Consider the following 16,794-nt stretch of genomic DNA (forward strand, 5'->3'; position numbering starts at 1 on the left):
TTGATAGTTATCACTTGTTAACAATTAAGTCATAAATATTGTAATAGATATCACTGATAATAATCAACGAATACAATCGAAACATATCTTATTGAATTTGGGCTTTTTGAACAAATAGCTACTTACGGAGGTGCTGAATTTCGGAAGAAAACAAACATTCCTAATAAATCTATTGATAATTACCATTTATTAACTATCAAATCATAAATATTGTAAAATCTAAATCAGTAAAAATTATCAACGAATCCTGAAATCCAAGTATGTCTTAGTGGATTTGGGCTTTTTTTGAAGAAAACAGCTATTTATAGAAGAGATGAGGTTTTGGAGAAACAAACATTCTTGATAGATTAATTGATAGTTATCACTGGATAACTATCAAGGCGTAAATATTGTGATAGCTATCAGTGATAATAATCAACGAATCCTGAATTCCAAACATGTACTATGAATTTTTACCTTTTTTTTTAAAAAAAAACATTGAATTTTGGATGGAAACAAACTCCTGATAAATCAATTAATAATTATCATTTGTTAGCAATCAAGTCATAAATATTCTGACAGTTATCAATGAAAATTATCAACGAATCTCGAAATTCAAATATGTCTTAGTGGATTTGGGAACAAACAGGAGAGGAAGTTTAGGAGAAATGAACATTTCTGATAGAGTAATTGTTAGTTATCACTTTATAACTACCAAGGTGTAAATATTGTCATAACTATCAGCTTATTTAAACAAACTTACTGAGGAGATGAATTTTGGGGGAAAATAAACATTCTTGATGAATCAATTACATATATACACTTGATAACTATCAAAGCATAAATATTGTGAAATCTAAACACGTCTTGGTGGATGTGGTCCTTTTTGAATAAACAGCTATTTACAGAGAGAAATTTTGGGTGGAAACAAACATTCCTGATAAATCAATTTGTAATGATCATTTGACAACTATAAAGGACTTTGTATTCTGTTAGTTATTAGTGAATCTTGATTTTTAATGTCTCACGACTGTCCGATTAATGGATGTTTTGAAAATTGAAAATAAAACCTGAAACCAGTTACAACGTATAAAATCCAAAAAATGCTTATAAAGCAATATACGAAATTGTAACGTTTAATATCGGCGCAACTTTATTACAATTCACCCATAAAAACGGGTTTACAGCCTAAGCTCAACCATCTGCACTTTGGCTCCATTTAAAATGATTGATTTACAATGAAATGCACACTCTGACCCGTCCAATTCGCAAAAGAGCAGTTTGCATATCGGATTGCCAATACTGTACACTTCCCCATTTGTCGTACTAAAGACCTCATAAACAAACAAATTGTATTTGCCTTCAAAGTATCCGTGCAATAAATCGGCACCGACATTGTTATTACCAATTATACGAGTACCTTTGAGGGGTGAATCGAAGCACGTCAATTAATAATGTTTGAGCTTCAAAATCGTTTCAAATGTGATTATTATACCTATCCGTTCGCCTCGCAGTTTACATATTAGATAAGTATTGATATTCCCTTGTTCGACATAATTAAAGGTTCCTGCAACTGGTAAGTTTGCAAGCGCCGCAAACTGGAATCCCTATGGGAAACATAAGTCCGTCCCAAGGAAGCGAATTTAACCGCCCCAACGTCAATCTTACGGACCCAAGTTTCCCCGTACAGTTGCTAAATTGGTTACTAAGTAACGTTGTTAAGGGCACAATGCACAGACGCTTTGTGTTTTGGGGGATTTACATTTTTCCCACTAACTTATCGAAGATAAAAGCACACTTTCAGCGTCCCGTTAATTTTAATTAATCGAGTTCACACGCGTGTAAAAATCCAAAGAAACAATGGATCTGTTTGCACGGAGCGAAAATTCAATCTACAAAAGTGGCATTAAACTGTTATGCTCGAACGGGCAGGACATTCTTTGCCTAAACTGCGTTCTGAGTGAAATAGATATCCAATTAAAGAACTCGTATAGGATAATTGCTCCGACGGCCTAAGTGAAATAAATCGTTATTACCGGAGCTGATTGCGAATAAAGCGGACGCGAATTATTCGCACGTAATGAGATTAACGCTAATTGTATTTTTCAGTACCGATCATTTTTAATGTGACGCTCACTGGATTGATGTCGCGACGGTGCCCAACGACATTTTCGGGGCGGTGGGAATTACCTCGTCTGATCGTTATTGGAACAATTCAATTTTTTGATTTATAATTTATTTAGCGAACAACAATGCACTGTGCATAATCGGTTTTCTAATTAAGTTGTTTGTTGCTAAGTAATTTATTTCAGAGACCGATACTTTTGTAATTCAATACTAGTTATTTACTAAATTGGTTAACTGAGTTTTATGGAGGGCATTTCTTGGACTTGTGTTATTAAATCAGGTTACAGTGCCATGGACAATTTAATCATTAAGAGAAAAAATCTATTCTGAAAACTACCCAATACGATAATTATAAACTGTTTTACATAAAACACGTGTACAACATTATAATTTATCGACTTCCTCCGACAAGATCTAATCTGATCAATTTTATTACGTTACTAATGGACAGCATATTGATCAAAGGAAGTGTGATACTCTTGAAACAGTGACATTTGTAACCAAACTGAAGGTAACCTTATCAATTAAGTTATTATTTTGCTTATTATACAATTAATGACACCCCCTCATATCAAATGTGCCTAACTACGGTCATTTTCGAAAATGATTCCGGTTCAAATTTAAGTTAATTAAATATTAGGTAACAATAGTCGAAAATATTACGTTCCGGTCTAAGGTCACATCCGAAGGCCACGTATCAAATGATGCAATGACCAAAAATGATAAAAATAGTTTAATTTTAAGTGCATTGATTTTATACGAAAATAGACTAGACAAATGAAATGTAATCGAAACGAAGACAAGGTTATCGACATTTACCTCGCCAATCATGAGAATCTTCACATCGACCTTTAGTCGGTCTTAACGCTTTTAAGTACATAATAATAATGTTGGCGACTGCAGTTTCGCTTGTAGATCTATAATTTAAATTGTTTTTTTCAAACATCCCACTGCAAAAGTCGACTTTGGGAAACGACCGAAGGTCGAAACAAGAAACGAAGTGACTGACAAAGGACACGAATTGCTGGCGAAAATTTTGCCGTTTGTTTATTAGTAACACTTAACTAAACTATTTACTGCCATTAATTGTTTTATTGGGTCTAAAAATAGACACAAAACGACACGAAATTAAATTATATAAAAAAACAGTGAAAGTAACAAATTTATAGGATAAATCGCGCAAGTAACAAAACGCATTGTGTTTTGGAGAAAGGAAAATTGCACACAAAAAGAGAAAGTTTATATAATTTCGTGGTACCCTCCATTAACAAATCAATTTAGATTTTTGCACGTTGAATAACAGAGAAAGAAATCGAATGTTGAAGTGCTTAAATTGGCACTTCCCAAGAGAAAACTTCCAAGAAATAATGAACTAAAACTCGCCAGTTATATTTGTACATTATTGCACATCGTTCTATTAAACTTTGAAAGAAATTGTATTGGAACTAACGATTTTTATTTAGTTTTTCGTTTTACTTTTAGTTTATTTCAATGTTGGTTTAACATTGCGGTTCAATTGGTTTCATACTGTCAAAGTGATCATCCATTAATGTTCGTAGTAAGAAGACGTCAAGGGTTTCGTCAATTAAATCCATTTGATGGGGGATGAATTATCTGGTTTATAAGATCTTTCCATCAGAGAAATTACTAGAGAAGTTAATCGATCTGTGTCTACTGTAGTGGAGTGTTGGCTTGCATGTCGGAGACCTTGGTCGACCAAGAGGTGCTACTGAAAGGTTAGATCAATACTTGCGAATATTGGCTTTTAAGACAAACCGTAAGACAGCTGATTGAAAAATGCAAAAGATCGACCAATTGCTCCATCATCAATATACCAATCGTGTCAGGTCTTCTGGTCTTCGCAATTAGAGGCCACATTGGTTTCAAAGATTGGAATGAAACAATGACCAAATGAACTGAAATGGTGAATGAGATGAAGTTGTCTTTTCTAACGAAGTTTTCTTTGGAGACAACGAATGACAGTCAGATCAGAGGTAGAAGAATTCGAACACAAAAACCTTATTGAGGATATTAGTACAATCACAGAAGATAAAAACTAGGAGGGCTGTTTATTGTAGAAGTAGGTCCGCATCCACGTGTTATATTGAAGGCATCCCATCCTTGATTCAATATATGTGGGACGTGATGAGGTAGAAGACTGACCAATCTTCCCAGGCGACCAAAGCCCTTCAAGTAATTGAGGCACTAAATTCAAGTAATATGGGACTCTTTGTCTCAGAAATAAATTAACAACCTGAGCATGTTGAGACTAGTAGTTGAGTGTGTAACATATAATTTCTATAAAGCCCAATTTTTAATAAAATATTAAATAGTTACTCTTAACTTATCCGTCAAATTCCATTAATAAATATTACTTTTTTCCAAGTGTCGAGATTAAGTCCATAATAGAACCCGATTTTCGCAGACCGGATTTTAATTTCGACCGATTCGCTCTGTCGTGATATCTGATAATAACGCACCGGTAACGAACAGGTATTTTTCAAAAGTAATTCTAAACACGAGTGAGAGGGACGGGCCCGCACCGAAACTCCCCAGGTATTATCTGAATGAACGATGGAATAAGTTTCCTGTTTGTTGTCGAAAACATTCCCATTGATTCTTGTGAAACTTTCAGACGGCAGACACTTTACCTTAAAACTACTTCAACTTCTCGAACGTCGCAGCGAATCGTTCCATCGGTTTAATGCAGTTTTAAAACGGGCACTGTGGCACAATTTCACCGGATTTCCAAACAACCCCGTATATGAGCGCCTCAACACCGTCGACCTCAAATCCGTTCGACCGAGCCGCGGGGCATTAACATATTAAAATCATTGCGTAATTCATCACTCGGCGGGCACTCTTCAAAATTAACATATAAAATTTATTAAAGCGTTTTCGTATGCGCCGACAAATTACCGAATCGATTTTGCAATTTACGTGCAAGGTGAAAAGAAAAAAATGTTTTTCATTTTTTCCTGTTTTTATTTTTTGATAAATGCTGACGCTCGTTAGATTGACACGCTACAAAGTAGGACGCTGTATGTAATAGAGACAATAATGCAAATGGCATCGTAAAATGACACATAAAAAATTTTATGCCGTCGCACAGCGGAAAATTCTAAATGTTAAGAACGGCCGTCCCCCCACGTTTCTACGGCTTTTACGGGGTGCACCGTCACGTTTTAAGTGAATTAAAATGGTAAGACGGAGTTGCAAAATAAATTACTTAACATCACCGCGAAGCACAGTTTTGGTTTTGCTTTCCAATGGAACGCTTGTGGAATTCCGGCAAAACAGTTTCGGGGTTTTACGTTTTTTTTTTATCCTTTCGTTATCCATGCTAATGCGTCAGCATTATTCAAATGATGTTTACGCCAAATCCGAATATATGAATTTAATATAATTATTTATGACGAAAAGGAAATTCGCCAATATTTGCGGATTCGTTTAATATTCTTTTATTTCTCTACGTTCGGTAGAGGTATTTATGTATTTATTTTTTTACAATTACCCAAAATATTTTTGAATTAGATTATTTTATATATTTTACATTTGAGTTAATTTAATATTTTTATAGTCGTTTTACTCGTTAATAAATAGTCTTTTTAATTATGAGAAATAAAATTTAAAAATAAAATTTATTCGTATTTTTTTATACAATATTATCTATATATTTATATGTATTTTGTGGATTAAAAAAGTCGATTAATTTTTTTAGATTCTTTCTTCTTTTCTGCTTCTCACTTTGAAGTATACTTCAAATTTTAAAAGTTATTTTATTTTATTATTTTTATCTCGGTTTGTATTGAACTTTTATTACATTGCATATATGGTTAAAGTTTGTCGGATAACCTATGAAACACCCTGTATTTATTCTATTTTAATATTACTACATATATAATAATATTAATGATCAAATAATTAAAAATTTCTTAGAACAAATGTTTACTTACTTATTTTGTTTTTATGTAAATTTTACAGATTATTTTTGTTACAATGTTTCATGAAAAATTTTAATTATAAATAAATGAAAACTAACTATTGTATAGAAAATTATATGAAAAACTGACTATAAAATGTAAAAAAATACTACACACATTTTTCTCAGTAAAATTAAACTTGTTTTAATATAAAATTATATTGTGGTTCTTATTGCATAAATTAGTAGCAAATCATACATGTAAATCACCAAAAAGATTGAAGAGAATGTTTAAGGAGAAAAGGTAAAATTATATTTTAGTTCCCAGTTGAAAGCTATTATATTTTAGTTCTTATTGAAAGGCTATAAAGGTTTTTAATTTTTTTCTGGAGTACTAATTATAAGTACTAAAATTCTTTGTTACATAAATTCCTAAGAAAGTACAAAAAATGATTTTCATATTCTATCATCATCAAAAATAAATATTAAAAAAAAATATATTTAAAGAGGAAAAGTTAAATTATATTTTAATTCTTATTGGAAGGCTATAAAGGTTTTTAATTTTTTTCTGGATTACTAATTATAAGTATTAAAATTCTTTGATGTTACACATTTCATAAATTCTTAGAAAAGTATATATTTTCTGTTTATATACAAAAAATGATTTCCATATTCTGTCGTGTACTTACCAAAAATAAAGATAAAAAAGGAGAAAGGAGAAAAGGTAAAATTATATTTTAGTTCTTATTGGAAAGGTATAAAGATTTTTAATTTTTTCCTGGATTACTAATTATAAGTATTAAAATTCTTTGAAATTTCATGTTACATAAATTCCTAGAAAAGTTTATACTTTTTTACATACAAAAAATTATTTTCATAACCTAACGTGTACTCATCAAAAATTAAATTATTATTAAAAAAAAAATTAAAGAGAAAATTTAAAATTATAATTTACTTCATATTGGAAGACTATAAAGGTTTTTAATTTTATTTGAATTACTATTTATATGACTAAAATTCTTTAAAATCATGTGTTACATAACTTCCTAGGAAAGTATATATTTTTTGTTTATATAATCGTAAGATCACCGAATATTAAAATTAAAAGAAAGACATTTAAGGAGGAAAGGTAAAATTATAGTTTAGTTCTTATTTGAAGATTTATAAAGGTTTTAATTTTATGCTAGATTATTAATAAAATTGAAGGAAAGTCTCATAAATATATTTTTATTACAGACACAATTCATGTACTGAAAATTGCATAATACATTTTCATGGATATTTCAAGAACGGGAGCTAATTTGGTAAAATCTCATAAACAGGCAAATTGATGAATTTGTTTATACAGAAACGTTCGTTGCTAAAAATTAAACCAGAAAATGGTTAAACGTCCAAATAAATAAATTAAACTTAACAACTAATTAATCAGATTCCAATCAATTAACTATTTATCCTATTTGGATTTAACTAGATAATTTCCGCTATAAAATTTAATAACCCAATAAAAATCCAATATAAAATGCAAAATGTTTGATTCATAGTGTGCGTTTTACGAGCCAATAATTTGCAATTATCTGACAGAGTGTTACATTTTAACAACAATTAAAATGAATCACTGTCCATACTCCGGTTAATCAAATTCCTGAATGTGAACATAAACCAAAACTGAAATGCCTCAGTGACGAGTTTTATTACATCTTTGTCCAGTAAGTAAAAATAGCGTCGCTTCCGTAGTCGTTTTAATCAGAAAGCAAAAACAAGACGTTTCTGTCGAGCCCCGGTGATTACGCGAAAACTTCCGAAGACTTAATTTTGCGCAAAACTCGTTTCCCTAAGTTGTCCAACTAAGGAAATAAACACGTGTCCGACAAAAGTAAATCCCGGTCGGAAGTTGGGCGTCCTCGGCCGGTTCAGTTTTAAAAAAGGGTACTTTGTTTCGGCGAGGCAAGGATACGGAGGGCGACCTCATTGAAATCCAATTTCCATGATCAACAACCTGCCACCGTCACCGCAATTTGTGGGCACGGTATTCATTTCATTTTAGGCCTCAACGGTGCATCGCCAATCGATATCGGGTCAACGTCGGACCGAACGTTGTTTCAAAATAGATTTTCGAATGACTGGCTAATTAATCTTCCGTTTTGTGTGCGATTTATCGTGGTTTTTTTTTCATCCACGAACATTTGTTCCGTCTCGCATTGGCCGGAACGGGGAGCCTGTACGTCGTGATAAATGTCGTAATACCCATGCCGAAAATTAGTTCAAGAGGTTGATAGAATCGTAAAAAAAGCGAACTTTCTTTAATTAAATGACCGACCTCGGGTCGGCTAGATTTACTGCCCCGGCCTCTGAAGGTGCCTCTTATCCGAGATTCAGACATCCCAATAATCTATGACGCACACACACAACAACCTATTTTTTTAATTCCAGTGCATTTTTTTTATGGTGACTTATGGATTAACGGAGTCGATGAATTAATAAATTAAGAGGCTGCTTATCTAGTTCGATCGTCGGAAAAGTGGGATATTGTTTCGCTGTTGCAAAGGGAAAACTTCACATGTGGGGCACGTGACGGATTTACGAAATTTCGAGTCCCCTGCCCGCCCAAGCATTTCTAAGTCGTCGTCGATTTTGAGACGCACCGTTTCTGTATTGATCTGCAAGAATGTCTATGGCATATTACACTGGGGACTTACTGAAACGTCATGGACACATTGGGATAAACCGACGAGTGCTTCTTAATGTGCATACAAAATTAAAGTACTTGCCTGTTACAAGATATTAGTAATTTATATTAACTTTTTACAGGCACGTATATATATCTCGTGTTTAATTATACAATGAGCGTATCATTCAGCATTAACGTGCTTAAATTATCAGTTGTCTTTTAAAATTAATAAACAAAATAACTCACTTATTAACCAACAATGTATGTAAATTCTAAACAACTTCCTTTATTTGTGTTCATTAATATTATAATAAAATAAAATAAATATAAAATTATTAAAATAATTGATTCATTTTGACATGTATAAATATGTGAAGGGTTTCATTTAATATTATACAGTTGAAGCATAAATTTTCACTTAAAATTAATATTTTTCATTAATAAAATAACTGATTTATTAATTAATGAAGTATATATTTTTTAGTCATTTATATATTAATATTAAAATAGGATTAACATAAATAATATTAAATATAGAAAATATGTAAAAGGTTTTAATTAAAATTTAAAAGTTTCTTTAAAATTAATATTAATTAATATTTAAGACACAAAGACAGAAAATAAAAATAATAAAGTAATTGATTAGAAAAATAGATTTTTATAAATTAAATACGTGTGTATTGTTAGTCGCCAAAATTCAAAAAAAAAAAATGTACCTTAAAACTTAAGTTAATAAAATAATTTACTTTTACAATTAATTAAATTTTGTTCGATATAGGTCGTTCAGTTATGTACATAAAAGTTTACTAGTAAATAATCAGACTGCTAAAATTAATAATTTTCATATAAATAATAAATAAAAAAACAACAACAAATGATATATAGTATATAATCAACAAAATTTACATAAAAAAGTTATTGTTATTTTTAGTATTAATATTAAAATAGTATAAATATAAAATTAAGATTCTAATATATAACATTCACATAATCACCTCCTCTTCACTTTCCAAAGATCTTAATACTTTATTTCTAAGGTAATTAGTTTTAGTCCAAGTACTCATGTAGCATAAGCAGTAAAATAGTTTTAAGGCCATATTGACACTTCAGCATAGTAGTTTTATAAGTAGTAAATTCTTGTCAATTTTAACATAATTATTGACTCCCTTATTTCAGTAAAATCCATGAAAACCTGCCTTAAATAATGTTCCTGTAATTTCTGCACAAATTTGTCATTTTTCTGCAGCAGCTTATAGATTTGAGAGTCTTTAAACAAACGTACTTTACAGTTTCGGAAAGTCGGTGATGAGATATTGAAATGCAGGTCTACTAACATCAAGCCTTCAGTTTTTTATTAAGCCGAGATTTATGTGGAGAGGATTTAACATAACTCTACTTGCGTCGATGAGAGCTGGATTAGCAGCAACATTAAACTTTTCCAACTGGCGAAATTGAACGTATATAATATTCTGATCTTGCTCTATGAGATATTAATCTCAATGACAAAAAAAGGAGGAGAATTTGGTAAACCTACTCTGAAAACTAGTAATTATTACACGAGAATGTACGAAATTTACATATAAAAAGTTTATATTTAATTTAGTTTGTTACAATAGAAAATAAGGAAAATCTACCAAAGGCAGAAAGGGTAAGAAACCGTTTCAGTAAAATGACCTTATTTATCCTATGTGAGGAACAAGATCCCTGTCTATGGTCTCAAAATGTTCGTAAAGGAGTGCTCCATACAATCAAGTAAAGAAAGCACTAGTCTTGATCTGTTTTCTTTGATCTTTAATAATTGAAAGATAGAAAAAATCGAAAACAAGATACAAATTAATCCTTCTTCTGTATTAGGCTACCGATAATGTTTTAACTACCTTAGTTATGGAATCATATAAAATTTTAAAATATTTATCCACCTGTTCTCTACAATTTTTAAAAAACTCGGACTGAAATACCCTTTTTACAGGCCACTGCACATTCCGTCGATTTTGTAACAGCAGTTTGCAATTGTAGTATATTCTAAAAACTGTATCAATCCATATCAATTAAAGCATACACATATCCCGTGATTTATGCGAATGATCAATTTCACAACCGCCAATTATTGTGGAATTTAAATTAACTGAAATAATTAATAGTTGGAATTTAACTTAATAAGGAACAATTAGTATTTAAACCATTTTCCACAGACAAATATGACGTTGCAGATGCATATCCTTGACATTGATAGAGCCCGGATAATAAAATATGTAACACACATTACAGGGTCCACTCTTTGTAGTCTCAAATTGCAATTTCCGCCGGTTCACATTATTATTAGTGTATAACACGACAAACACACGAAAAAACCGTGTAATCACTGTTATTCTGCAATGGCACGTTTTGTAAACAAGAACAGGATTGCACGAGAGATATGTATCAAATGATAGTTAATTATATTTAAACGGGGATGATTTGCTTTTTGCGGAGATTCCGGTGGAATTTTTTTGTTTTGCGTTCGAATCCGATTGAAAATAAAATATGCACGTGTAAAAGATCCCAAATTGCTTCGGACCCAATTTAATTTGTATTTAAAACGCTAATTGCATTTTACGTTTTGGTTTTTTGGGGGGTGGAACCCAATTAAAAATCGGAATAAATTCGATCGTTACACAATGGAACAGGTGAAATTACCGATAATTAGTTGTTGATACACATTCACGCCGTATGGCAATCATTTTCAATTTAATCCTTGTAAATGTTAAACGTCCCTGAACGTTTGGCACATTTTATTCAGATAAATTTGTTAGCGGCAAATGGAAAATCATAACCGGCGAAGATTAAAACAAATTTACGTTTAATTTACGGTGGTAATTTGTTACTCCAAAATTAGAACTGGATAAAAGGCTTCGGTTATTTAAATGAAGATCTTTGTGTCAACAACGTTCCTATCTATATTTTTTATAGAAATCATTCACACCTACATACAGTGGCAATATTTATATTCATACTTTATTTATGTTTCATTATGAAAAACATTTTTATATTAATCATAATTAATTAATTTATATAAAACCTTTTAAATATTTTCCTAAATTTTATTTTGTATATGTATTTACAATATTTTAATATTAATGAAATACGGTGGAGGCCATAAAATTTAAAATTAAACAGACATTTCATAAAATAATTTAATTCAAAATTTGTCTATTAGGTATATAAAACAAATTTCAATATTTTATGTTTTTTTTTCGTTGCACATCTTAAATACAATGAAGATATTATTTGCATGAAACATCAAGGTCTAAATATTGCTGACATTGCTAAAAAATTGATGCAAATATGAAACTAACATACCCACATGAAAATATAATAAGAAAATATCCTAACAGAAAAACAATTCTTTTTATAAACAGACAAATGGGTAGAAACAGTAAACAAAATCCTTTCAACTCTAAAAGGAAAATAAAAATGAATTAATTAAGTCATACAATCTCAGTGTGTCTGATAGAGCCTCAGAAGTCGACTGAATGAACAAAACTAACAAGCATGTATTTTAGTAAAGAAAACATTGATATCAAAAAGGAATATTTGAACATGACTAAATTTTGCACAGAAATGTATTAATTATCCTCCAGAACTTTGAGTGATGAACTGAATAATAAAGGATCAGATGGTTCGTCGTCCTCCAAATAAAAGTTTGGACGCTAGATACACTACAAAAACTTTGAAACAATGTGGAAGATACGTTATGGTATAGGCTCATTATAAAAAATTATTGAGAGATGCAATGGAACCACTTATCAACGAGAATTTACCAGTTACATGGATTTTTATTCATGATAATGACCCAAAGCATACGTCCAAAATTCTCTGTTGAAGTTCTCGAGTAGCCAGCATGAAAGACCAGATCAAAATCCAATTGACAACTTGTGGAACGACATGAAGTCTCGATTAAAACACCAAAAACCGTCAAATTTAGATGAATTGTGGTTATTAATTGAAGTGGAACTTAATTTCAAACGCTTTTAAAGGCCAATTCGACATTTCATATCAGTTCAGTTTGATAACGTCTATAAAAAGTGTTCATCGTTATCATAATAAGAAAAAATAAATATTTAATACCAGAAAGCATCAAATCTAAAGCTAATCTTATTCGTGCGGCATCTTAGAAGTGGCGGTAATACTTAAGTGCACCGAATCTTGGAGGTACGGGATTCTAATCACATCGGAAGATACAGACATCTCATTAAATCCCCGCCGCGAAGATGCCAACGAGATGATAAAAACAAAGATTTTTGTACAAAACATTAACTTCCCCAACGATCACACTCAGAAATCGACGTCGTTTTTAATTAAATCTCGTTCATTTTTCTTATTTCATTTATTACAAAATATTATAAAAGTGCTGACAGTTACATAATATTTGATATCTCGTTTTTAATTAAGTGGCCGGCCTGTTTTACACGCGCAATTTTCTAATATCGGACATTAAAATGTGAAATGTACAAAAAATTTTCTATTAACTAATCCGTTTATTAGTTTAATTGCACTAATCAAGACTTTCACTGGCTAATTGTGAGCTTGTCTAAAAATATGAAATCCCGCTACCCAAAAAAAAAGAAAAAAGAATTCGCGGATCACCGGATACATGGGTAATTTGGCCGTACACGCAGCCATTAACGAAAATTGTTGCAAACCTAACTTGTTTTAATTAATTACATATTAGTAAATATTACGCTCAAGGACGTTCATGATTAGAAAAACGTGTTGTACAGCAATCAAATTAGAGAGAACGACTTTTAATTTCATGTTGTGTGTACGAGATTGAAACTGGCTCTAAAACTGCAAGTTAAATAACTCCTGTGGCAGATAATTTATGAGTATAAATAAAGGTAGTGTGTATTTCTGAGCAGCAATTTATGCACGAGCTGCCAGCTCCAGAACTATTTTACATTTTGATGTTTGTTATTTTAAGTATTAATTGGAAACACAAATTGAACAACTTCACATCGCATATCATGAACTGTACCAGAACAATGAGAACATTTGTTTATTCATTTTCTTTCGACTGACCTGGGTTAATCCGTTTTCCAAATTAAGACATTGATTAAGGCGACTGCACAAAATTCCGTAAGGCCGAAATGTTTAAATTGCTTATTAAAATTAAGTTGGAACAAAGCCAACGACACGATAGCGGAATTATTCATCTTCTTGAACTCGTTACAGCATTGTCAAAAACTAATTAGTTGTTTACCGTTTCTTGTACATGTCAGTTTAGTTTTTATAATTTGTCGGTCTTGATTTAATTTAGATGCAAATGGCGAATGTTTAATTGGAAACCATTGCAATGATTAATGCAGCATTGTTAAGTGAATCAGTTCAATAAATTAATGATAAGGCGAATAGTTTTTTTTTGGCTGCGACTCCCTAAGTAAACATTTATCTGGCCCAATACAGCTTTAAAACTTTCAGGCTACTTATTTCTGCGCTTTTAAAAGCGCTAACTTCCAAACTTTTGATTTATTTTTCTTCGAGATGCTGCCACAAGTGCTCCAGTTTGATCTGAAAATTACTTATCGAGAGTACGTAGCCTTTTAATGCATGAAAGTAGGACGCCCGATAACATGTTTCATTTATCTCGTCAATAATCTAAACTCAAGATACTTAAAGAATCTTACTAATAGAATATTCAGTGCCATCTCCTAAAATTCAATACTGAAAATGAATCCGAAGCTTTGGATAAGAATGTCTTGGAGATTTTGCTGCTGCTGACAGCAAACTAAAATGTATGTACACCCACCCAATTTCGTGTGATCAAAATCAGCAAAGCGACTTACCGAAAACTGGAGCATGGATGTATGACCCAGTGACCAGCAGCCTTTTGTCGTATCCGTTCTTTCATCAGTGCTTTCTTGGATCCGAACAGTTTCATGGCCAGCTTGTTGTCGGTGGGCTGAAACAGCGCCTGAAGCTGGTTCTTGATGAAGCTCTGCTTGCCCGCCTCGGCGGAGCCCAGAGGCGTCGGCCCGGGCTCCTCCTTCGGCGTGCCGTACAGCGACACATCGTCCACCCCGAAGTGGACCTGCAACCGAAACGCAGACGATGGTTGAACCGTGTCCCGTCGCCGGCACCGATGCGGGCTTACCTTGCCGCTGCCCTTGTAGTTCATGTCGTTGGAGAGGCAGTCCGCGATCAGGAGGGTCTCGTCGTCGAGCGCGGTTACCAGCGAGTCGGTGCACGTGTTGGTGTTCTCGATGCTGATCTTGATCGAGTCATCCTTGGCGAGACGGCGCGGCGCCGCCGGCGATCTAATCTCCTCCTCCGATTGGGCGGCCGCCACGCGACCGTTCGCTAGGCGGAGGCTGGGCGCCCGTCTGCCGCCCCCAACCCCACCTCCGCCGCCTCCGCCTCCGACACCACGACCGCCGCCGCCGATACCCCGTGGGTCCACGCAAGCGTCGCCGCCTCCGTCCCTGGAAAAAATAAATAATTATTGGTAAATTTGGCTACAATTTGGTTTCTTCTTTCTTCTCTTCCTTTACTGAAGATTTGCTACCACTTAGATGTAACACCAATGTGAACCAATAACTTTCAGACTTGGCCCAGCGCAAAATATTGTTGTAGGTTTCAATATTTACTATTTCAATTTAAACCCTGCCTTAAGATCATCATCAAATGTAAAGAACCTATTCCAACTTTAATATCAGCACCTTAATATTAAAACAGGATCAATTTATATGCTAATAACTCAAAAAAAAATTAATAATTCAAGCTATGAAATTCCATATATGAAAAATGATTTAATGTTCTTGTATGCAAATTTTAAGCACCAACGGAATAAAATTTGTTTGTTTAATTAGTAATTTTATTACGAAATAACATAAATTATTTCTTTGCAGTATAAAGACTTTCATTTCATTAAAAAACGCTTCAAAATATATAATTTTGAAGTGAACAGTCCTGTTGCTTTCTTTCTTATTTAAAGTAATGCATTTATATGGCCTTATTAAAATAAAATATAGAGAAAGTTTTAATTAGTGAATAAGGGATTAAGAGGTTCATTATCCTTTTTTTTTTTCTAAAGACCACCAAGACTATTAAGTATTATAAAAAATATATAAAACAAAAGTAAATTAAAATCTTTGAAAGAAATGTAAATCAATATTTATATTAATTTTTTTTTATTTATTATAAATGAATGTATATTTTTAATAGTAACAATAAATATTAATTACAGTTTTCGAAAGAAAAGAAAATAATTTCATTAATGTTTTAATAGTTGTATTAATTTTATTTATTTATTAAAACTACATTTTGGTAGTATCAATTAAATATTAATGAAGTATTATACATTAAAAAATATAAAAAACCGAATTATTTGAAAGAAATACTTACATAAAAATGAATGAACAAAATTCAGAAAGATTTTTTTTATTTAACAATTAAAGATCAACTAACTTTGAAAAAAAAATGACTGAATATGTATTATAGACTTTTGAATAAATTAATAAAGTAATAAACTTTTACATTTATTACAGAATAAATAAAATATAACAATATCGACAAAAATAATTGTTAAAATAAAATGAGTGAATAAAATTAATATTTTGATTGGTATAATTTTCGAAGATAATTAATAACTTTTTTATTGAAAATAATTATAATACATTAATCGAAACATTTACAAAATGTTAAAAATTCAAGTAGATCAAATTTTCGAAAAAGATGTAATAATTTAACAATTAATTTAAACTAAATTTTTAATATAAATTATAACAAAATATGTATGTACAATTTTGATAGTTGATGAGAAACCAAAGTAGATTAAAATTTTCTAAAAAGATATAATAAATGTATTTTAATTTAAAATTTTCAATATTTATGTTAATTTTTTTATTTATTAAAGATTTTTTTAATAAAATTTAACAATATCAACATAAATATCTGTTAAAATAAAATTAATAAATAAAAATGAAGATATTTTTATTTAACAATTAATTTAATTTAAATTTTTTATTCTAAATTATATAAAAATATATATATGAAAATAAATTATAAAAAATGAATAAAAGCATTTACAAAATGTCATTGAAATACTTTAAAAATATATAAA

The 16,794-nt window shown here is 31.2% G+C and overlaps 1 protein-coding gene across 1 annotated transcript in view; it reads right to left on the bottom strand.

The window, feature by feature from the left end:
- The window catches only part of LOC109595919 (potassium/sodium hyperpolarization-activated cyclic nucleotide-gated channel 2), a 116,574-nt gene that overhangs the window by 46,831 nt on the left and 52,949 nt on the right, over window positions 1-16,794 (bottom strand). Inside the window, exons 2-3 of the mRNA XM_049961954.1 lie at window positions 14,827-15,154; window positions 14,519-14,763 (exon numbers count right to left, since the gene is read on the bottom strand). Coding sequence (XP_049817911.1) covers window positions 14,519-14,763; window positions 14,827-14,850 — 269 coding nt within the window. The 5' untranslated portion in view covers window positions 14,851-15,154. The remainder of the gene's footprint in view (window positions 1-14,518; window positions 14,764-14,826; window positions 15,155-16,794) is intronic.

Source organism: Aethina tumida, chromosome 1 (genome assembly GCF_024364675.1).
Source record: "Aethina tumida isolate Nest 87 chromosome 1, icAetTumi1.1, whole genome shotgun sequence".
In the NCBI taxonomy this organism is placed as follows: Eukaryota; Metazoa; Arthropoda; class Insecta; order Coleoptera; family Nitidulidae; genus Aethina; species Aethina tumida.